Here is a 23974-nt window from a genome sequence, read left to right on the forward strand (position 1 = left end):
AGCTGAATGGGCTTGGGAGCAATTGACTGACTTGAATTGACTCACTTGGGTCGAAGGAAGGAAAATTAGGATTTAATGTCCCATCTATATCGAGGTCATTAGTGACAGAGTGCACATTTGGAATGTTTCAAGAATGGGGAAGGAAATAGGCAGCGCCCTTTAAAAGGAATAACCCCAGCATTTGCCTGGAGTGATTTAGAGAAAATGTGGAATACCTAAGTTGGGATGACTGGATGCAGATCTGAACCACTGTCCTCCCAAATGTGAGTCCAGTGTGCTGATCACTGCACTGCCTTGCCCAGGAAGTCAGTCAGTCACAGACAACGGGTAGACCAGTAAACTGAATATCTGGTTCATAGAGAGCAGAGTCAGATCTTCCATGTCTTGTCTGATTTTAGCCCATAGTGGTATGACTGAGCAGTGACACTTAAAGCAGTGTATTGGATTAGGTACACAGGCTCTAACTTTAAGGCAGAGAAAGCCTGCCGCAATATAGTTAGGCACCTTCTGGAAACTGAAGGTCAGGATAATGCATGATGACTTATGGAGCTCACGATCAACCTTTTTTACAAAATTCTGTACTTCAGTGACACCTTGGATTTCTCATTCCTGTTGCAATTCTTTGGTATCTATGTCCATGTCTTGGCATGTCACAACTTCTTTACAAGGATTTAGCCATATGCAGCTCACTGTTGCTAACATGTTTTCTATGTAGCTTAGCATGTAACACTTGTTCAATTGGTTAGCTTTCAGTATCTTGATCGATAATGTACCACTGCACAGCCTCTTGTTGGATTTACGTTGTCCTACAAGACCCTCTTGAGCTCTATGGCTGTAGAAAGGTATCAATTTTTCAAAGGAACATTCTACATATTTAACAATAAACAGATTATCTACCACACAATGTGATCCATTACTATTACAGCTTCCTCATACATTCCCAGACATCTCAGGTGCATCAGCCATGAGGTCTCTCTGCGTTTGCATGCCAACACTGCCCAGCAGACCACTCTAACCACTGGGAGTAAAGGTAAGGATTTAAGCTTCATTACAGTCTCGGGCCACTAGGGAAGTAATCGTCTACCCAGAGAGTGCCCTGCTCACTGGGTAAGCCTTATACAATTGAGATGTAGCAGGTTCCCCAGAAATCGCCCACTAATGACTTCTGCCGTAACAGCCATGCATCTGCAGCATGCCTTAAGATTGACGGTTTCTTTACAGAGCTTTATCCTATCCTTGCAGTACGGGCGGTTAAGCCAAGATCCCTGTTCCCCATGATAACGCAATGTTCCACCTCTGCAACACATAGTGGTCGCTGAAGTATGCCCAGAGCTTATGGTTACAGAGGACTTGTGGCTCTCCAGCCCCCAGCTTAGTCTGTCAAGCCCATATCCAGCACACAATTGCTGAGCTCCTTAAGGTGCTTGCCATTAAGAATGATCCAGGGGCAACATCTGGCTTTATTGAAAACATCACAGACATGGCAAGTATTACCGTATTTACTCGAATCTAAGCTGCGCTTTTTTACCGATTTTTGTTATCCAAATAACCGCCTGCGGCTTAGAATCGAATGCAAAGTAAGAGGAAGTTCTGAAAAATGTTGGTAGGTGCCGCCACAACTAACTTCTGCTGTCGAATATATGTAGCACTACACAGGCATGCTTTGCCGGCACAAAGATAAATACTGGCGCCAAAACCTCTGCGTCAGTAAATAAATTAAAAAAGGCTAGAAGACGAGTTTTTTTCTATGCCCCGAGTTTCGACTACTGCATTTTCATACATTATCCAACGAAGTAAATAGAAATTCCGTATTCTGCATCTTCTAATGTAGCAGCCTTTCAAATATTCGCAGCAACAAAAATAAATTTCTTTACACAAAAATACCAACAATGCACAAGGCTTTAGGATTGTTGCACGAGTTGATATGCTGGGGCTCATTAAGATTTCACGTAGCGGCACCTATTGCTTCGTGGAATTTTGTGAAGAACTTTCTTTACAGTGCCAAATTCAAAAGGGGAGTTATTTCTTTTGCGGAATGAAGTTATAATAGTGCTGCAGGTTTGCGATACAGGATTGATGAGACCAACGTCAGGCGATGGCGACTGCAGAGAGACAAATTATTTTAATGTTCCAGTAGCAGGAAAGCATTTAGTGGGCCAAAGTGTGGCCGATATCATGCACTAGAAGTGATTTTAAATGAATTTGTCAAGGAACAGCATCAGAAATTCCTGCCTGTGAATGCCGAAATTTTAAAAATTAAGGCACATGAAATTGCTAGTGAGCAAAAAATCGAAAATTTTAAGGCTAGTCGCAGCTGGATTGATCTGTTTATGAAGCACTGGGGTTTTTCACTTCGGAAGCGAACTTCAGTTGCACAGAAGCTGCCGAAAAATTATGAAGAAAAACTTGTGGAATTTCAGCGCTTCATAATTAGGCGGCGCACAGAAACGCAATACCTTCTTGGTCAGATAGGAAAGCTGACCAAACTCCCATATATTTTGACATGCCATCAAATTATACGGTTGATGCCATAGGAAAGAAAGACGTAAGTGTTCTTACTTCAGTGGGTGAAAATCAGCGGATGTCTGTCATGCTTGCTTGCACAGCAGATGGACGTAAATTACCCCCATTCATAGTTTTCAAGCAAAAGGCTTTGCCGATATCTGAAGTGTTTCTAAAAACTGTAATTACACAAGCAAATGAAACTGGGTGGTTTTCGGACTATATGGTGCTGGAATGGATTGGGCGGGTGCATGTGGAATCATCGTCCAGGCGCAATGCTTGGTTTACGCAGTCTTTTGGTATTAGATGCATACGCAGGGCATACAACACCTGCAGTAAAACGAAAATTACAGGGAAGCAAAATGGACTTGCAGTAATTCCAGGTGGGATGACTTCAATTCTGCAACCACTTGACGTCTGTTTGAATAAACAATTTAAGGGCAAGCTTAAACGCATATACACAAACTGGCTCTCGAAAAGTGACAGACAACTGACACCAACAGGACGTGTAAAACACGCATGTTTGTCAATGGATTTATGATGCATGGAAGTGTGTTTCAAATCAGACTGTGCAACAAGCATTTAAAAAATGTTCGATATACAATGCACTAGATGGTGCGGAGGATGATGCTCTGTATGAAGAAATGAGCAACAAAGAATCTAGTGATAGTGACTCAGAATCATGACTGAGATTTTAAAAATTTCGTATAAGATGTATTACAAACCTAATAAAATTTTCTTTAAATTTCAGAGTTTAATTTCTAAGTTATTTACATTCTTATGCACAGAACAGAAAACCGTGGAGAGCTGCATCAAACCAGTCTATGGACTGAAGACAACAACACACTCTGCATTTGAACTCATCACTAAAAATCTACTACGAAAATCCGACTGGCAAGACTGTTTGGGACGTATGTCAATATGGCCAACTCTACGTTCTGAATTTTTTCCTACCTGTTACTAATAGGAACTTTTATGAATCATGAATCACATGCAGTACTCTCTTCACCTTAAGAATAATACGAATGTAAACATTATGCCATGTATTCTTTTGTGTTTGCTGCTATCTCATTTAAATCCTGTCTGCCTAATAAACTACGAAACTAGAGTGAGACAACCGCAAACATGGAAGAATATACATATCATGTCATGTTTATATTCGTATTATTCTTATGCTGAATAGTGATATAGCCAGAAATGAAGCATGGCAACTGACTAGATTTTTAATTCTAATATGACTCTAATTTCTGTGCAGAATGTAATGTACTAGAGAGACGTCTGCAAAAATTATCAAACGGAGAAAAAATTTCCGCTAAACTCTCGTTCAGAACATCATCTGTCATACGCAGTCAATTATTTGGTTCTTGTTTATCATTATCAAAGAAAGCAGCAGTGTAAGTAACAACAAATAGCAGTCTCTTGCCATTGTTTCGCTAATGAGACAATTCCTCCCTTTTTTTTAATTGTAAGCGGCTGTAGCGTGCACAAAAGCAAGCCATGCCGCGAGCGGCGACAGGTCATGAACACTCATTATCAGAATGCGACAAACAGTGCATGACACAGTACAATAATGCATTTTCAGCTTTGAGTTACGTAAACCCTTATAACAATGAGAACGGCACTTAACAGATCAAAGCAAAATAAGCAATCGATTCAAGCCAGACGAAGCACATGAAAAAGGAAGGGCACCCGTATAAATACAGACGGAGCACCTGACATAGCAATGGCTACCTGGTAAAGCTTAATTGCTAAGCTTACGACTCGAACCAAACTACTGTAGCTGTATATTCATCCATTTGACCTAAATTGTGTCTCATGTTACAATGGACCAACTTTGTTTCGATTTGGAGGTGCGGTCTAAAACTTCCCTCTCCCCTTGAATTTTGAGTCTCAAATTTCAGGTGCGGCTTAAGATTCGGGAATTTTTTTTCCCCTTGCTTTCACATCTCATTTTTCAGGTGCGGCTTACATTCGAATGCGGCTTAGATTCGAGTAAATAAGGTACCCCCCACAAACACTGTAAAGTAAAGAATAAGAGATCAAGTTCTGCAATACAATGGCTATACTGAGTCTGCTGTATATAAGTGAGATGCTGAGGAATACAAATAACAGAAATAAAATACAAGCATCTGAAATGAGATTTCTGAGAACATTTAAAGATTACTCTATAAAGGTTAAGGATGGACAACAATAGGTTCTTGAAACTTGCTGTTGAATAGCCTCCCTGGGAGAAGAGACATTGGTTATACTGTGAACAGATGGCTGTGAAATCCAAGGTCGAAACATGCTACAAGCCGATCCATAAAGAGGATGTAAGTACCTCATCAGACCAAGAAGTTTCAAGACTGGGAAAAAAATAGTTAAGACAGTGGTTTTAATGCTTCAGTTGTTCTATACAGTCTCCTCTCATGGAGAGCAAGGCACAGAATGTTCATAAAAATATCTGAAACTGACAGAAAAGTCATTCTTTGGGATGTTGTTCAATTTGTGCATTACATGGGCTTCAATATTGCTCATGTTGTCAAGGTATTGTTCCCTCATGTGTACTTCAGCACACTGTAATTCTGCCTTGGTTTGTACCGATTACACCAACTCTCATCACCCGTGGTGATTTTTTTCCAGAAAACGACTGCCCAAATTTTGAATTTCAGTCAAGTGGCAGGAATCCACGCACTGTATTTGTTTGGGAGTCAAGGTGTGCAGGCCTAACTTTGCACACATTTTTCACTTCCTTTAATCATTCTAGAGAACGTCTTGAAAATCTGATTTAGAGACTTTTCTCATTGTAATTGTGACACAGTACTGTTGACATACTATGCCCACACACCGACTATTTAATACTGCCTGCTCACAACAGATTTGCCAAACGCATATCTGTTGTTTACAGTTGTTAGTTAAAGCTGCCTCCATAGTTACTGTGCTCACATCACTTACAGAACAGGAATAAAATCAGTACTGGAACTATTTGGACGGATGGTGTAAGAAAATAAGCAAGTAAGTAAATATGCTGCATCCACAGTGGCACCGACAACAGTCATAAGATGTCGTTGCCAAAGGTTGCCCAATGACATCAGCCGACAACTTTGTCACTGTGCTTCCGATCTCATTTGTCAGTTTTTGATGGGATCGAGGACATTAGGTTAGGTTGGAATCTATTTTATGAATGAAGTAAGTTATATTTTAACCTCCAAGGATAGGACGGATACCACGATGCCTCTGTGCTTGGAGGCAAGTGCTGCAGTGCACTTTTGCCATTAAAGAATGCATGTAAATGAGCTATATCTGTCTTGAAAAGAACATGGCGAGTACAGAAAGTACTGTCCTCAGTTACTGGAATTATCAGACAAATTTTACAAATATATGAGATTAAGGAAAAAACACCATCCAACAATAGTTAAAAATGCTTTAACTTTGTGGTGCCACTTTCCTTCTCTCACCAGCAATTTGTGTCAGAATGGACAACTACATTAGAAACTAACAGGCCATAATGGATGTTTTTCATGTTTAGACGTACGTATTACGAAATTATGTAGTTTTAGTGATAAAATGCACTAATGATCTCTCCAAAACACATTGTTCAGAATGTGGTTTATTGTGATACTGTGGCAGGATGTGCAACTGTGGTGTGTTAAGTTTTTGCCACTGAGGGTATGCGCACATAATGGTTAATTTATGTGGTAAAAGTACACGTTTCTATTATATGGTACATGGATAAAAGTGTGTGTAAGCAAGCAAATATTATCTAATTAACAAAAGGTAGATCTGTGGTTTCACAGCAGCTCACTTTATTTTAAAAATTGTGAAAATTAATGCAGTACTGGCAGGACATTCAGATAGTCTGATTGTAGTACACTTCTCTGCTCTCTAATCACTTACCCAGTGGATTTGAGATAGGAAATAATAATATAACTGGAGGCAGTATTATTTCAGATTGAGTGTTGCTTTTAACTAAAAAAAAAAAAAAAAATCAACAATACTGTGTTGTCTTTTAGTGCACTTGCACAGCTCCAAAAATTCAATACTGAATAAATTAAAAATTTTCTAGTATAGGTATTTGAGGTGCAAGAACGAAAATATTAGATTTTAAATCAGTATTTACAGCATCGTAAATAACATCCAACATATCACACACAAACTTTGAAACTGGCATAAGCCTAATATTAGAAAGATGTACTCAACAGATGTCAAATATCATAGTGTCACTTCTAGTTTTACTTTAACCAAAACTGCATCTTTAATGTGGAAATCTGATTTTTTAATAGATCTCTAATCACACTCCAAGTAGGGGCCTACTCGAAATCTGTTTTGCTGAATTTAACATTGTGCAGGCATAAGTCACTTAACCTTCAATGACTGTCATTCATTAAACATATGAAAGACAAATATGAAGTTTAGTGTAAGATACTCTGAACATCTAAAGCACGGCAAAGTGGAAACATATACGTACACCACATATGCAAAGCACTTCATCTAGCAGAATCACCACCCTACTGCCATAAAAATGACGCCAGTGAGCAGCAACAATAATTTGTAGACATCTGATGTCCACCTACCACAACCCAAAAAGATCCACTTCAGTAATTTTAAGCGAAAGATAAGTTGTCCTTTTCACTTGAACAAATTATTTTTTTAGATTATAATCCACACCTAAAATTTCTGATGAAGATTTTGCCCACTTGTGGTTTTCAATAAACCAGCAATTTCAGTCCATAGATCCCAAACTATATTCCGGTTATGATATTTTTTATGCTCAAGATGTCACAAACTCCACCTTTGACTAAACTTATCAGCTTCTCATGAACAGTTCATGTTTCGTGTCATGTTGGCTATTATGGGGGTGGGTGTGGGTGGTGGTGGTGGTGGTGGGGGGGGGGGGGGGGAACTATTTGAATTTTACTGGTTGTAGTCTGAAATATGTAAATTCAGACGATGAGGTCAGCTACACTGACCACACACAGGTAGTGGCGAACTGATTACAAATAATCAGCTGTCCTTGTCCGATGTCGGCAGAATCTACTGATACTGGTGCCACTGTGATGCAGCCTAAGTATAAATTTATACAACATGCAGAAAACACACTATGAACCATTTTACTTACTTTTTTCCAAAGAGCATTAATTGCTTGCATCTGCAGGAGTTGTAACTTCCGCTCACTTTCCAAAGCAGCTCTTGTTGCTTGCATATCAGATGAAAGCTTTCTGTAAGTTGTAAAACATATTAAATCTTTGTTCCATAAGGTTATCCAAAGGTTTTTATTTAAAAGCTTGTATTAGATGCACAAGAATAATGCGTAAGACATAAGTGCAGTGACAAGCTAACCAAGCCTGCAAATGACCCAGTAAACTCAGTTTGCAAGTAACACATTATACATCTGAATAATCCATAGTGATAACAGGATGTGAAATTATGAACCATCATTAGCTATGTTTTGTTCTTTGATGCTCCTTGACAAGAACTTTCCTTACCTTACATCACGAACTTTTTGTCTTACACAGTGAAGGACAGATCCATGACTTGGTGTGATGTTTCACTTTCATGAACTTTAATCCATAATTTTTTGCCTGTTTCCCATCTACATTTTCCTCATGACCTCTATCCTAGCAGTTAAGCTATACAGCAGCTAACCAGCAGATGCCTTTTACTGTCCTTAGGTTAGTTAGGTTTAAGTAGTTCTAAGTTCTAGGGGACTGATGACCTCAGATGTTGAGTCCCATAGTGCTCAGAGCCATTTGAACCACTTTTACTGTCCTATAATGTATTATTTTTCTAAGTCAAGGATAATGAAATGAACATTATACTGTGAGGGTACAGATGCAAATTAATAATTTGGGAATGCCATGTATCGCATGATGGAGCCCCTCTATGACGAAGTTTCTTGATGATGGTCAACAATGATCTGTAAAATGGAGTAAAGAAGAATTTTGTCAATAGCCTTGGAACAGTTCATTGATGCTTGTATTACTAATGAGTTGTAAATTGAATTGTGATTGAAATCTGTTTGTAATCTGGCAAATAAAACCAGATCATCTTGCAGAACACTTGAATATTTCTTCTTTCTAAAAAGCAATTTTAAAAAGAACTTATGGAAGAAGTGGGGAGTTCTGCCAGCTGAAGGTAAAAGTGAGCATAAAGATGGCGAAACCCTTATAAAACATTTTCCAAATCACAAGAATCAAATAGCTGGTGATAAAAGAACTTTTGCTGGAAAATTTATGAAACAGGTTACACACATGAAAGGCCAAAGATAGCACGACTCAGCTTAAAAGCACAACATTCTACTGAACTTCTAAAAAATAATAATAATAATAAATAAATAAATGTACACGCAGTAGAACAAATAAGAAGCATGGGACTAATATAGAAAACAACAAAAAATCTTGCCTAAGAAAAATAAATGAAGTCAAGACGTTTGTTCGAATAAAAACTGATACATGGTTTCAATAAAATTGGCTTGGGTGTGTGAACACATCGCTATGTGATGAAAGTACTAACAGCTTGAATGCAGGACGCCTGTGAAAGCAGCTGGAATGTTAGTAGTTTTATCACATCATGATGTGGTCTCACACCAAAAAGAACTTTACTGAAACAGTTCCTGGTAATGAAAGAGTCACTCTGCTATTAATTTACTGACCTCAAACTCCATAATGGGTACAGTACCACTATCAACAAAACCAACTTTTAATATTATTGCTTGAACAGTCCACGGGTGTACTGTCGGTCCATAGTGTCCAACGGGCGCAGTATTTCAGTGATCAGACATGTCACCATCATCAAGTCCACTGACGAACTGAGCTCCTCAGGGTGGGCGGCCGTCCTAAATCCCCTTCCCCTGTGAGGCATTCTCCCCGAGGACCGCGTCTGCGGTCGCACGTCGGCGGTCGCCGAGAGGCTGGCGTCGGCGTCTGTGGTGGTGGCGTCGGTGTAACTGCCTCGTCCGCCCTGGTCGCTTGAACGAGTGACCAGGGCAGACGAGGCAGTTACACTGACACCACCACAGACACCCACGCCAGCCTCTCAGCGACCGCTGATGTGCGGCCGTGGACCTCAGAGAGAACGCCTAGCAGGGGAAGGGGATTCAGGACGGCCGCCCGCCCTCAGGAGCTCAGTTCGTCAGTGTACCTGATGCTGGTGACATGTCTGATCACCGAAATAATGTGCCCGTTGGATACTATGGACCGACAGTACACCCGTGAACTGTTCGAGCAAGAAATACACCGGGAGAAGTTGAAGAATCACATTTAATATTATTCATCACAGTTGGTATACGAGACACAAATATATTAATTTTTTAAAATACAGGGAAGAAATCTGCCTAGAGTAACAAATCATAATATCTGAGATGTTCACAACCTTACGAGCTCAGCTGCTTGAAATTTGTATTTTGTCAATGTTTGTAAGCAACAGTTTTCATATCTCTCTCTCTCTCTCTCTCTCTCTCTCTCTCTCTCTCTCTCTCTCACTCACACACACACACACACACACACACACACACACACACACAGAGAGAGAGAGAGAGAGAGAGAGAGAGAGAGAGAGAGAGAGAGAGAGAGGTTTATTACAAATACCAAAGAAGGAAAGTGATGAAATATTTACTGCTAAACCAACAGATTAATTAGTCATAGTTGTGAAATAGTAACATGACTCACCAGAAGAATGGCACAACAATTAGAGGCCACGCTTGGGGAAGACCAACTTCAGATGTAGAGAAACAGAGCATGTGAAGCCATAGTTATCCAACAATTCATTTTAACAGATAGGTTGGGGGGGGAAAAAAAAAAAGGAAAATCCAAATTTATACCATACGTAGTTTTTTAAAAAAAGACTGCTACCTCGCATACAGTCTTTGAAATTCAGACAGTAGCATGAATAAAATACAGGGAACAAAAGATTATCTACAATTGTGAAACCGAGGCAGCACTTAAGAATGGAGTAACACTGGGTTGTAATGTATCACTCACATCATTCAACCTGTCCTGAGAGCAAGCAGCAAAAGAAATCAAGGAAGCATCTTAATAGGGAAAATGTGAAATAACTGATGGCAGAAGTAAAGAAGACTGGCAATGCCAAGACAAGTTTTCCTGGAAGAGAAAAATGTTGATGTCAAATGTAAATTTAATAGTGAGGAAGTGTTTTTTGAATGTATTTAATGTGTAGCTTTATATGGAAGTGAAATGTTTATAATAAGCACAACAGAAAAAAAAAAAACCTTTTCAAAGGTGGCGCCATACAAGTATGCTGAAAACCACGTACTGTAAGTAGTTCAAGATACTAACAAAGATATACTGAATCAAAATGGGTAACAAAGATATACTGAATCAAAATGGGTATGAAAGAGCTTTATGGCACAATTTGATCAGGCATGAACACAGTAAGAGGGTTCAAATGTATATTACAAAGTGGATATTTCAGAACCCGATACCAGTTGCAGGTTGCCTACTATCTAACAGCTTCCAGGGACAACAAAAATTTGTTTTGGATATTTCATGTAATTATTGCCCAAATTTAAAACAGTCATAAACTGCTCATTAAGAGATATAGTCTTACTACTTCCAACAAATATTACACGCAATTTCAAACTTTTATGAAACTTTTTCTCTCCGACACTCCCACAAAGTGATGAAAGGAAAAAGTTACTCACTTAACTACATTTTCTAGACACAAAGGAATTAAAGACATTAGCTGTCGGTGGGCATTGATTTACACCAATGGGACAAGCTGAAAATTTGTGCCATGTCAGGATTTGAAACCAAACCTCCTGCTTACTAGGTAGCTGCGCTGATCACTATGCCATTCGGACACAGTGGTCTCCACAACCACATGGACTACCCTACCATGTCATCCGTCAAACACAAGCACTTGCACAGGTCCCGAGTTCAAGTCTCAGTCCGGAACGCAGTTTTAATCTGCCAGGAAGTTTCATATCAGCGCACACTTCGCTATGGAGTGAAAATTTCATTCTAGAAACATCCCCCAGGCTGTGGCTAAGCCATGTCTTCACAATATCCTTTCTTCCAGGAGTGCTAGTTCTGCAAGGTTTGCAGGAGAGCTTCTGTGAAGTTTGGAAGGCAAGAGACTAGGTACTGGCAGAATTAAAGCTGTGAGGACGGGGCGTGAGTCGTGCTTGGGTAGCTCAATTGGTAGAGCACTTGCCCATGAAAGGCAAAGGTCCCAAGTTCGAGTCTCGGTCTGGCACATAGTTCTAATCTCCCAGAAAGTTTCACAAATTATCAACTAATACCACACACTACTGATGTAGTGCCCCTGCTCACTGGCCTCATTACTTGCAGCATCTTGCCAATTGCCATTAAGAGTTCGAGCTTGGTATGCATCTGTACTGAAGGTATAACTGGCTGTCATCGCCTTAAATATATACATGTGGTGTCTGAAAGAACGGACTACATTTTGTCCTTTCATGCAGAAAATCTTCAGCATCAAACATGCTGTTTTAATTTATTAATTCTTTACTACAAACTCTATTTGCAACCCAGTTTACAGACAGTATCCACATATACCACTGACTGTAGCTGCACAATTACATCACTGTTTGATGCATAGTTCAGGAGATATGACGTGAAACATTGAGACTTGTGAAAAGTTTACTTCTGCTTAAAAAAGGAGTGCAAATTAGCGAGGCTATTATTCACCCGGTGTTTTGTAACGACTGTGCTCAGTGACTTCCAACAAACTTTAAATACAATTTCAAATCTCTTCTAAATTTTCTCTCTCTTAGAGGCCTATGTTAAATATTTAACACATTAACTGATTCGTTAATGTATAATGCAATAGTTATGTGGACGTGACAGACTTCCACAAGACAAATTATCATGGAGAACAGCATCAAAAACCAGTCTTCTGACTGAAGGCAGAAGCAGCAGCAGCAACAACTAAACTATGACACAAATGAGTACTTTTTATAAAAACCAGCTATCTGGAACTAGTAATGATTGCACAAAACTGAAGCACAGAGACTTAATGAAACACTGTTTTGCCTGGTACTGTAGTTTCCTTATGTGGACTGTGTTGTACATCACTACATCAAACACTGTTCCTTTAAACTTCCTGTGCGAGTGTATTCTGTCGTGAAACAACATTACCTATTTTGGGTGGAAAAAAATCCCCATTGTCATTGCAACAATTGCCATGAAATACTGGAAACTAATAAGTGCCACTTCCCCTAGGTTTGATTTCTAATCCTGAATCACAGATCCATGAGCCACAATCAAACTGTAATTCTGAAACACAGATAAAGCTCTTCTTACCAGTTTCTGGTCAAGTGATAGTAAATGGATCATGTTGCAATGCTGGTTCACATAATCAGGTGTGCGCACGTATAAAGCAAAACACCTTCTCTCCTTCATATGTGGGCTGTGTGGTGTTTACAGACCTAATACTAAGTTGGGTGCTAGTTGGTTGGTTTGGGGAGTAAAGGGACCAAACTATGGGGTCACCAATCCCTCTTTTCTCATTTAAAAAGGTCTCGAGTTAAACAGCCCAAAAAGGAATAGCGGAAAGTAAAAGGCGTAAAACTAATGTTGAATCACATTGAAAGACAAAACTACATAATCTAACAGAAAGGGGAAAATGTACACTAAAAGGAAAAGATAATGGAAGGTGTTAAAGTAGCATAGCAGATGCCCTGGGCTGCTCGTTCACAAAAATAAAAAAGGATGAACCAGCCACCCTACAACACACTAAAATCTCAAGCTTGAAAGACAAGCTTAGAGTAACAAAGATAGGGAAAAGATGAACACCAAGGTGAACAAACAGCAAAGAAAGAGTGAGGAAGAGTTCAAATAGAGGGAGGGTGGAGGCATGGGAGAGAAGGCCAGATGCCCATTCTTAGATTGTGTGATAAGTGGGCAGTGAAGATCAGTCCCAAAAAGCGCTAAGTCTTCACTTCATAAAGTAGTTGGTCATTAAGGTAAAGTTCTGGATAGGGGTGGACACTATTACGACAACCGTGCGTGACACAAGTCTTGGCAGCTGAAAAATGAAAGCTGTGAGAGAGGGCCCACAACTGCTGCTTCCATATGGCTCCCTGCAACTGGAATTCAGACACATCAATGGAAGCAGAACAGAAGGAAATACAAATATCATCAGCATATAAGAGAGGAGATACTGAGGACCCTACCTCTAGAGCGAGGCCATTAACGACAGTTAAAAAGAGTGGGACACTAAGGACAGAGCTCTGCGGGACCCCATACTCTTGTATATGGGGGTGCACTGTGGGAAGCACTGCCACGGAGACCCCACTCGTGCAAAGTAGCGAGGATGTGGTGTCAAAAGGCCTATCGAATGGCAGACTCCAGGTGCACAAAGTTGTCAACAGTGGAGTGCCCCTGGCGAAAACTGCCCTTGGACTGAGCCCGAAGGTCCCAAACTCTAGGAGCCAACACAATCGCCAGTTCACCATACATTCAAGCAGCTTGCACTGATCGTTGGTGAGGTTGATGGGATAGCTATCCATATCTAGCGGGTTCTTACCAGGCTTTAGCACTAGAACAATGACACTTTCCCACCACTGCGATGGGAATTCGCCATCGCTCCAGATACGGATGAAGACGGCAAGGAGGTGGCATTGGTAATCCACTGACAGTTGTTTAATCATTTTGGAATCAATGTGGTCTGGGCCAGGGGATGTGTCAGGACATTATGGTACTGAGAAATTCCTGCTCACTGAACGGAGCATTATATGGCTCAGGGTGGCTTGGAGCAAAAGAGAGATGTTGTCGTTCCACCTGCTGTTTGAGGAGACAAAAGGTAGGGCAGTAATTTGCAGGTGCAGAGGTGCGAGCATTATGTTCAGCAAGACACTCTGCAATTATGCCTCAATCGGCAGGTACACCTCCACGTGTGGAAATTCAAGGTACCAGGTACACTGCAGGGTCTGATAGCTGTCAAGTCATCTGAGCTTGGTAAAATTGGGAAGGAGAGGTTCGAGCTCCAATGGTGGAGAGATAACGTTCCCAACAGTCCTGCTTCCACTGTTTGATGAGTAGGCGCTTATGATGTTGGAGGACCCTCCTATGGTCTCTAATGGCTGCAGTGATTTCCGGCAACCACCAAGGTATGGACTTCAGCCAGGGAAAACCTGGTGAAGTAGGGACTGCCGATTCAGCTGCAGCAACAACGGTAGTAGTAGTGATGGTGCTGTTCACCTCATCGGTATTGCCATGCAATGGAGATTCAACAGTGGTAGCGGAGGTGAAAAAATCTCAGTCAGCTTTGGTAAGAGCCTGCCAGAGTGGAAAGTGGTCACTACCAGACAAAGTTGTCATGAGCTCCCCAGTGGATAAAGGGAGAGAAATCCAGGACTGTAAACAGAGAGATCAATTGCCAAGTAACGTGCCAAGTGCCACACTGAAGTGAGTGGGGGCACCTGTATTTAGGAGGCAAAGGTTGACTTGAGTTAGTGGGTCCTCAATATCTTTATCACAGCCAGTGACCTTGGTTTCACCCCACAAAGGGTTATGGATGTTAAAATCGCCCAGAACAAGAAAAGATGGGGGAGTTGGGAAATTAGTGCAGTCTATACATGGGGTGGCACTTCACCATCTGGAGGGAGGTAGATGTTACAGATGGTAATTTCCTGTGTTGTCTTCATCCTGACAGCCACAGCTTCTAAAGGTGTTTGAAGGGGGCACAGGTTCGCTAAGACAGAGGTATGTACATAGATAAAAACTCCACCTGACAGTCTGTCACAGTCACTACGGTTTTTATAGTACCCTCGATAGTCACAAAGAACGGGGGTGCGCACTGTGGAAAACCAGGTTTCCTTGAAGGGCAGTGCCAAAAGCAGGTGTAACGCTTAAAAGAGTTGTCTTAACTCAGCCAGGTGGGAGAAGAAAACCGCTGTACTTCCACTGGAGGATACCAGTTTTGGTAGTCGGGGAAGGCATGAAGTGGCCAAGAAGGCAGTTTATGCCTCAGCATCACCTGCTGCCACCGGTTGAGTATTTGTATCAATTTCCACTGTGGGTGAAGCGTCGGCAAGATCCAGGTTCTCAGGGGATGCTAAAATCTCCACCTCATCCTCCGGGACAGAGCTTGTAGGGAGTGGCAGTGTTGGGGCCACCAGAGGGTCCCATTTCTTAATTTCTTATTAGACTACATCTTCGTCTGCTTGTTCTCTCGCTTCTCTATAGGGGCTTGCTGGGAGGACTTCTCCAAAGTCGCTTCAGGCATGGATGAAGACCGCGAAGCCCTTCATCCACCAGCTTGTGGCTCCTTCAGCTACTGGTGAGTGTCCACTTTTGCATTAGTGAAGACCTTGGAAGGGAGAGAGGGAGAGTCCCAAGTAACTGCTTCAGTGTGAGAGGAGGCGGAGGAGACTGTAGTCTATCCAGCTGTGGGAAGTGGACCGATGTCCCCGGCACTTGGAGGTGTATTGCTCCCAAAGTAGGTGCTTTGGGAGCAACAGAAGAAGAGATGCACCCAACCACCAAGGGGGCAGAAGTATTCAGGTGGCCTGGACTACCCGCTGCACAGGGCAAAGATGTCAGAGTGCAAGTGAAGGTGATGTCGACATAGCTACAGCATACATAGATGTTGAGGGATGGAATGCAACTGTTCAAATTTACATCTAGCCACTTGGTAAGTCAGCCGGTCCAGCATATTGTACTCTATAATTTTACACTCCTTTAGGAGTACCATGCAGTCTGGCAAGAAGGGGAGAGGTGCTCTGAACAGTTGACCCAAGTGGGAGGAGGCGCACATGGAGTGTTGGGACACAGTGGACGACCACAGTCTCAACATGTGGCACTGGAATTGTAGCTTGAAGAAATATGCCCGACACTTAAAGCACAACATAGGGGTAGGGGTGTTTGGCTTTATCTAACGTAAGTATACCATCATCTTCACCTTTTCAGGAAATTAATCATCCTCAAAGACCTAGATGAAAGCACCGGTAGCAACCCCATTTTCTTTGGGTCCCCTATAGACCCACCAGATGAAGTAAACACCTTGTCTAAATTGGTGTGGAGATTGTAGTCAGACTGCAAGAGATCACAATGGAAAATAAGCCCCTGGACCATGTTGAGGCTTTTATGGGGGTGACAGAAAAGGGAATATCACCCTGCTGGCCACAGGTGAGCAATGCCCGGGACTGGGCTGGAGATGCTGTCTGAATGAGGACTGCCTCACTTCTCATTTTTGACAGTGCAGCCACTTCCCCAAACTTGTCCTCAAGGTGTTTGACAAAAAATAGAGGCTTTGTAGCCAGAAAGGAGTCCCCATCCATTCTGCTGCAGATTAAATACCTTGGCAAATAAGGCTCACTCTTTTCCACAGTTCTACATTCCTCCAATGGTATGGCTAGGGAGGGGAACGATTTGGGGTAATATCTCTCAGCATTAACATCGATTTTTCATTTTTAGAGACTGCTGGGGCCATTCAGTCCCCAGCAAAAAATGACTTGGTCCACTTCATTGTGGGTCATCCGCACTGATGGCACCCAGTCCGACCAGGGGCTCTCCCGACAAGGACTATTTTACTCAAAGAAATGTCTTCTGTCCCTGCAAATGTTTCAAATGAGAGAAGACATTGCTAGGGCAGAATGCGACAAATTTTATAATGCTGAATCTCCTGATGCCCAGCACGCATATTTGCTCATTGCTTTCCGAGTTCGAAAACATCAAGCAAAGAAAGTTTAGTAGGTTATATGGACTGGTCATATTTAAACCATTCTTTTTATGGACGTTAAGGATATCAAGTTGTAAAGTAAATAACGCTTTGCAAAAAACAAAATGTCCTGAAGGACTTTGTGATTGTCATGGAGTAGGTGGTGGAAAAATAAAATTGGTGCTACTAGTCTACAGGAGATGATTTAAGTCCCCAAAGTCCCCAAATATAAATCTTTAATGTTATTTGCAGTGTTGAAATTGTTTTGTGTTTCATAAAAATCAATGAAAGATATTTCCACGCAACAATAATGACAGTTTTCTTACCTTCAGTATGTTTTTCAATAATGTTTAGGTTAGAAAACATTTACTATTTATTTAAACTTTGATTGCAATATAGTGTATCTCATCAAGTTGTGAAAGCCATTGTTCACTACTACTGCCTTATTGTTAAAATAGGCCTAATGCCGTGTTTGTTATGCGTAACGAGACTGACGGACTTTGAAGTCTTTTAGTCTACTGATGCCTAACAGAAGCTTACAAGCGGCAGTTGAACATAAATAGGCTAACGATCATTTTCATTAGTTTTTCGTGTTTAGAATGTAATTACACTGAAGTTCCACTCCTAAGTGAAACAGTACTAAGCATGCTTCAGTATAAAAAAGGCTCAACAATAAATACATTTTGAAAGGAGTGGAAAATTTGGGCTCCACTATCTCACTCATGATATTTTGGCACTTGGTCCAGTGATCACTGTCCACATATGTTAACACTTTCAATACCTGTGTACATTAAAATATAAAAAATTACAGAATAACTGTACACAAACATATTATACTCTTCTATGTACTACAAGGTCACTATTATTAAGATAATAGTTTCCTGTCAATTTCAAACGAGATCTGTACATTGTAAGTGATATCAATTTTTGAACCGATTATTATCGAATAGCTTGTGAATGAGCTTTTTTTCTCATGTACTGGAACATCAGATACAGTCACACACTGACTCATAAGAAAAGGAGTAAAAGAAAGATTGCAAAAGATTGTGTGTGGGAGTTCTGGTACTTTTTCACCACCTGCGATAATTCTTTAATTTGAAATGATGAATAAATAAAAAATTATGGTACATTGTGTCATTGGCCACAATTTTACTCCGTGCAGTCTATGAAAGCATGTTTCTTCATTTCCCATTTTTCCTTTTCCTAAGGAATAGGAAGCAAAAAATTTGAATATTTTAAGGAAACAATAGTTATCTTCTGCTTATATTACAAATCAGCAAATGTGCTGTGGCTGGGAGGTTTTTAACTCACTGAATAAATAAATATATTAAAAAAAGATGCTGTGACTTACCAAACGAGAAAGCACTGGTAGATAGACACAATAAAAAACACACAACACACACACAAATTTCAAGCTTTCACAACCCACGGTTGCTTCATCAGGAAAGAGGAAAGGAGAGGGTAAGGAGTAATTCAAATCCCGGGAGCAGAAAGACTCACCTTAGGGGGAAAAAGGGACAGGAATACACTCGCATGCGCGCCCACACACACACACACACACACACACACACACACACACACACACACACAACACATATCCATCTGCACATATACAGACACAAGCAGACATGTAAAGGCCAATAAATAAATAACTGTGCAAAAAATGGAAGTTACTGTCATAAAACAAAGCAGATTACAGACTTTTGTCTATACACGATCATATGGCTGAATACAAAGCTAGCTCTCTCTCTCTCTCTCTCTCTCTCTCTCTCTCTCTCTCTCACACACACACAACACACACACACACACACACACACACACACACACACACGTGGTACCACAAATAAAATACAGTTAATTTCACTGGTAAATGTGACAACTTACTGAATGTACTGGTGTGTTCTGGAATCATGAAGAGTGCGGTATATGGCCTGAACACTCTTATTAAGATTGCGAGTCTGGTAACCACGCCACATTCTTTGTATGCATGTTGCAGCTTTCTCTGTTAGAATACAAAAACTACAATTATTTTCTGCATTAAATCACACAAGATAAATATTCATGGATAAAACAAATGGTGTACACTGGTACAATCAGTTTCTCTCCTGGTATTTACTTCTAGTTATTTGAAGAGGCTGTTGCGTCATGAATTATGATTTGCTTTGTATAAATCCTGATGTAACAGCAGGATTTTAGAAGATTACTAGAATAGTTCTGTATGTCTGTTGATCCTTTGCTCTACAAGGAGGCAATATTTCTTTCCTTCATTCCATGGCTTTAGCTACAAATCACTGCAGCCTAACATTCAGCAATACTCACTGATGAGTTTTGCAGTAAATTCTTGTCTGTTCATATATTTCCTCAGAAATATACATAACAATGTCTCTGTCTTAGTACATATTTCATCGATCTTTCATTGTTATATTACAAACTGTGTTGATTTTAGCACACATTTTGTTGATTTCGATCTAAAACAAACTATTTTAGATTTCTTAATTATTTTGCTCAATATTTTGAAGACTTGTTTGTCAAGATTTAACTGAGTGGAGTTAATGTTTTTGATGTAACATATCATTCTTATATTTACTTATTTATTTATTTGTCCTTTGAATCATTTTTTATAGGAATTGCACATGGAGATGCACAGACATACAATTGGTATTGGACAATTCATAGCATCTGTGATGGTTTGACAACACGAGGTGAAGTGATTGGAATGTGTGAGGGCTGTTCAAAAAGTAAACTGACTTTTCAAATTGCGCGGCTAACGTACATTCGATTATCGATTTTTTTTGTTCTGTTGCTACACATGTTCTGAACATATGTTCACAGTTTCAAGTGCACAGCATACTTCTTTTGTTTTTGATAGATAGAAAGGTTGGACGTGTTTTGTTGTGCTCGGCGATTTTCGATTATTATAAAAAATGGAGCAAAGAACTTGCATCAAATTTTGCGTGAAAAATTGACTCAATTACTCTAAAACACTTGAAACTTTGACAGTGGCATATCGTGAGTCTGCTGTAAGTAAAAAAAATATTTACAAGTGGTAAAAGCTCTTCCAACATGGCTGAGAAGACGCCAATGACAAACCTTGCTCTGGACACTCCAGCATATCAACAACAGATAATAACACTGAAGAAAATGGTTTTGGAAAATTGTTGAATTACCATAAGAGAAGTTGCTGAGGATGTTGGCATTTTGGTCCGTTCATGTCATGCAATTTTTTCAGATGTTTTGAACATGAGACGTGTGTCAGTGAAGTTTGCTCCAAAACTTCTCAATTTTGATCAGCAGAACTGTCACATGAGCATCACTCAGGAGCTCTTGAATGATGTCAATGGCGATCCTGATTTGCTTAAAAGGATCATAACTGGTGACGAAACAGGGTTTTACAGTTACGACATCGAAACCAACCAATGGAAGCATCTCTGAGAGCCACGACTGAAAAAAAGCACGTCAAGTTCGATCACATGTCAAAGTTTTCAATTACTGCGGGTCTAGTGGATCATGAATTTTTGCCTCAAGGTCGTACAGCCAATAAGGATTATTACCTTGATGTTATGCGCCATTTGTGAGAAGCAATACGCAACAAAAATGTCCGGAATTGTGAAAAAACAATTCATGGCTTTTGCATCATGACAATGCACCTTCTCGTTCATCATTGCTTATGAGAGATTTTTCAGCCAAAAATAACGCAACAATCATACCTTAGTCAGCATATTCACTGGATTTGGCACCCTGCGACGTTTTCCTGTTCCCAAAACTGAAGAGCCCTATGAAAGGATGAAGATTTTCAATGACTGAGGAAATAAAAGCTGCACTGCTGGAAGTACTCAAGGCTGTACCAAAAATTGCTTATGAGAAGTGCTTTGAGGATTGGAAGAAGTGTTGGCACAAGCGTATTCTATCTGAGGGGGTATTACTTTGAAGGGGACAACACATCTCATACACACGGGGATTTTACAAAGTTACTAATTATTTTTTTCCATTTCTTTCTCACATATATACAAAACACATGCCTTGTTGGCATAATTGAAGTACAGCATACATGTTGCATATTGTTAGATAGTATAAACACAAAAATATTTTACATTAACATTTAGTTCTTGTACAAAAATTCAGATGCTGTGTAGAAGCAATGATCTAGCAGGGGGGGGGGGGGGGTTTAGAGTCTTATTAAACAAAAGCAGAAACTTCCTGTGCCTCATTTCTGGTGGCCGACTGTTGTACAGTTGGATGCCTTGGTTAAATGGTGAGTTTTTGAAGGTGGAGGTACACATATTTTGAACATGGAGTGTTTTTTTTATTTTGTCTTGTACCGTGATCATGAACATTCACATTTTTGTTGAATTTAGTAATATTACTTCTTACTAACTTACATGTTTCTAATATGTAGAGAATGCCAAGAGAAAGAATGAGTGAACTTTGGAAGAGAGGTCTGCAGCTGTCAGTTGGCTTTGCCCTGTTCGTTATTCACACAGCGCTCTTCTGGGTGAGGAGAATGTCTTTGCTGTGTGCAGAGTGTCCCCAGAATACGATACCATACCGTTTTACACTATGAAATTGTGCATAGCAAGCAGTGCAGACAGTCTCTGTACTTGTGCAGTGTATGAGGATATGTAGGAATAGCACACTTAGTTCAGTTTATTATTTGTTTTGCTGATGTGTTTCCCGCTTTAAATTGTCCTGAACCTAAAGGCCAAAAAACTTTTTTTCTCTGATGTGGGGGATATAACAGAGCCATGCATTCCATGTGAAGTATAAGTTTTGTGTTTCTTAGTTGGAAGTTTGGAAAGGTGGTTTTCTTTGTACTGACTATCAGATTACTTCTGTCAAACCAATCGCCCAGCTCATCTGCATTTTAAGTTACGGCCTCTTGCAGCTCATGGTCATTTCTACTGGTAAGGGGGATACTGGTGTCATCTGCAAAGAGTGTACTGGTAGTGGCACTTACATTCAATGGTAAGTCCTTAATGTAAAGAAGTAACAGAACTGGTCCAAGTACTGAACCTAGTGGAACACCTTTTGCGACATAGTCATAGTGTAGTTTCAATATATCCATGAGCACTGTTTGTTACTGGTACTCTTTGCTTCCTGTTTGAGATATATGAACTGAACCAGTTCAAAGGAATGCCTATGATGCCACATGATGGTAGTTTGAAAAGTAGAATATTATGATCTATGACATCAAATTCCTTTGAGAAATCTACGAAGGTCCCAATTGCTTTTTGTTTTTGTCTAGAGTATCTAGGGTGGAGTGTATGTATTCATACCTGTTGTAGTGGATTTATTTTTCCTGAAGCCACACTGGGCACCTGCGAGGATTTCATTATTTTACAGAAAGTTTATTAATCTTTGATAGATTAGTTTCTCCCGAAGTTTACCAAACACAAGTATCAATGATATACGTCTGTATTTTCCCCACATTATTTTTCTCATCTTTCTTAATGACTGGGATAACGTCTGCCACTTTCACACTATCAGGATATGTACCTGTCATCAGCGATGAGTTGTGCACATTACAGAGGGGGGGGGGGGGGGGGGCATCTATTTTATTTGTGAAGTTCTTTAAGAGGAAATCTGGAATGTTATTTAATTCCACATGATAGATTGTTTTTAAGGCTCTTTTTGAACATATAATTTTGACAGTAGTAGTTTCCCAGAAGAATATAGAGTCTATGGACTTTTTATTATATTTTGTCTATTGGGTGTGAGTGTGGGCCTGTTCATACTTTTGTAGTAACTGCTTGACAATACGTCTGTAGTAATAGTTGAAAATTATTGCAACTTCTTGTGGATTAGCAACTCTGGAATTATTTTTGGTCAGTGTTGTATTTTCATGTTCAAAGGCAGTTGATTTGTTTAATTTCTTATGATAGTGAACACTGCCTTGGCTCTGTCTGAGGATGTTGCCACACAGTTGTCATTTGCCATTCATTTGGCTTGTGCTACAACTGTTTAAAGGATTTTGACATATTGCTTGATATATCTCTCTCTTGGGAGGGGGTGGGGTTGTCATTTTTAAGTACTTCAGCAGGTCTCTCTTCCTTCTGCATGAAATCCTTATGCCAGTTGTTATCCAAGGCTTCTTTTTGGGTTCTTTTGATTTAATATGTTTTAATCTGATAGTAAAAGCAACATTGAACTGATACAGGAACCTATTTAAGAAAAATTCCATTTTTTTTGTCTGTATCATTTGCTTTGTGTACCATATTTCATTTTTCAGCTGCTAGGGAATCGTAGAACATTTTCAAGGTATCTTCATTTCCACAGTAATCGATGACTTTCTGTGGAGTTTTCGAGGGGATTCCTTTAAATGTTTTGAAAGGCAGCTTCATTATTGTTCTGTTTAATTACTAAACAAGTAGCACTTGACTTGACATCTATTTCACTACAGGAGTTTCAGATTCTTCATTTTGGAGAGCTTGCATGGTATATCACATATTTAACATCTCATCATAACTGCAGCGCAAGATCTCACCCATCTAGAGTCTTTGCTGTACTAATCTACAAAATCAAAATATTCTCACTAGTTGCATTAAGAATGGCTGAAGTACTTCCTAATGGCAGCTTCAGGAATTCTTCATATAAAATTAACACATATGTTGTCCAACAATGATGATTATACTTCTTGTTCCCATGTGACACGAACATTTATGTATAATGTACTTCTCACTATGTTAATAAGGGTAACATTACTCACATAATTCTGTTTAATCAATATTTTAACTTCCATTATTATTATTATTATTATCGACTTTTTTTTTTTTCTCAGACTTAAGTCTGGTTAAAAATGGAACGTGACGCGGACCTCGGTCAAGCGTGACTTCCTTGTAACTGTATGGTATATGTT

The 23974-nt window shown here is 40.0% G+C and overlaps 1 protein-coding gene across 2 annotated transcripts in view; it reads right to left on the reverse strand.

Moving 5' to 3' along the window:
• Nucleotides 1-23974, reverse strand: part of LOC126094879 (uncharacterized) — a 214891-nt gene that overhangs the window by 64890 nt on the left and 126027 nt on the right. For both annotated transcript variants that reach the window (XM_049909512.1, XM_049909511.1), the window contains 2 exons: nt 19006-19123; nt 7601-7700 (listed from right to left, as the gene is read on the reverse strand). In XM_049909512.1, coding sequence (XP_049765469.1) covers nt 7601-7700; nt 19006-19123 — 218 coding nt within the window. The remainder of the gene's footprint in view (nt 1-7600; nt 7701-19005; nt 19124-23974) is intronic.

Source organism: Schistocerca cancellata, chromosome 8 (assembly GCF_023864275.1).
Source record: "Schistocerca cancellata isolate TAMUIC-IGC-003103 chromosome 8, iqSchCanc2.1, whole genome shotgun sequence".
NCBI lineage: Eukaryota > Metazoa > Arthropoda > Insecta > Orthoptera > Acrididae > Schistocerca > Schistocerca cancellata.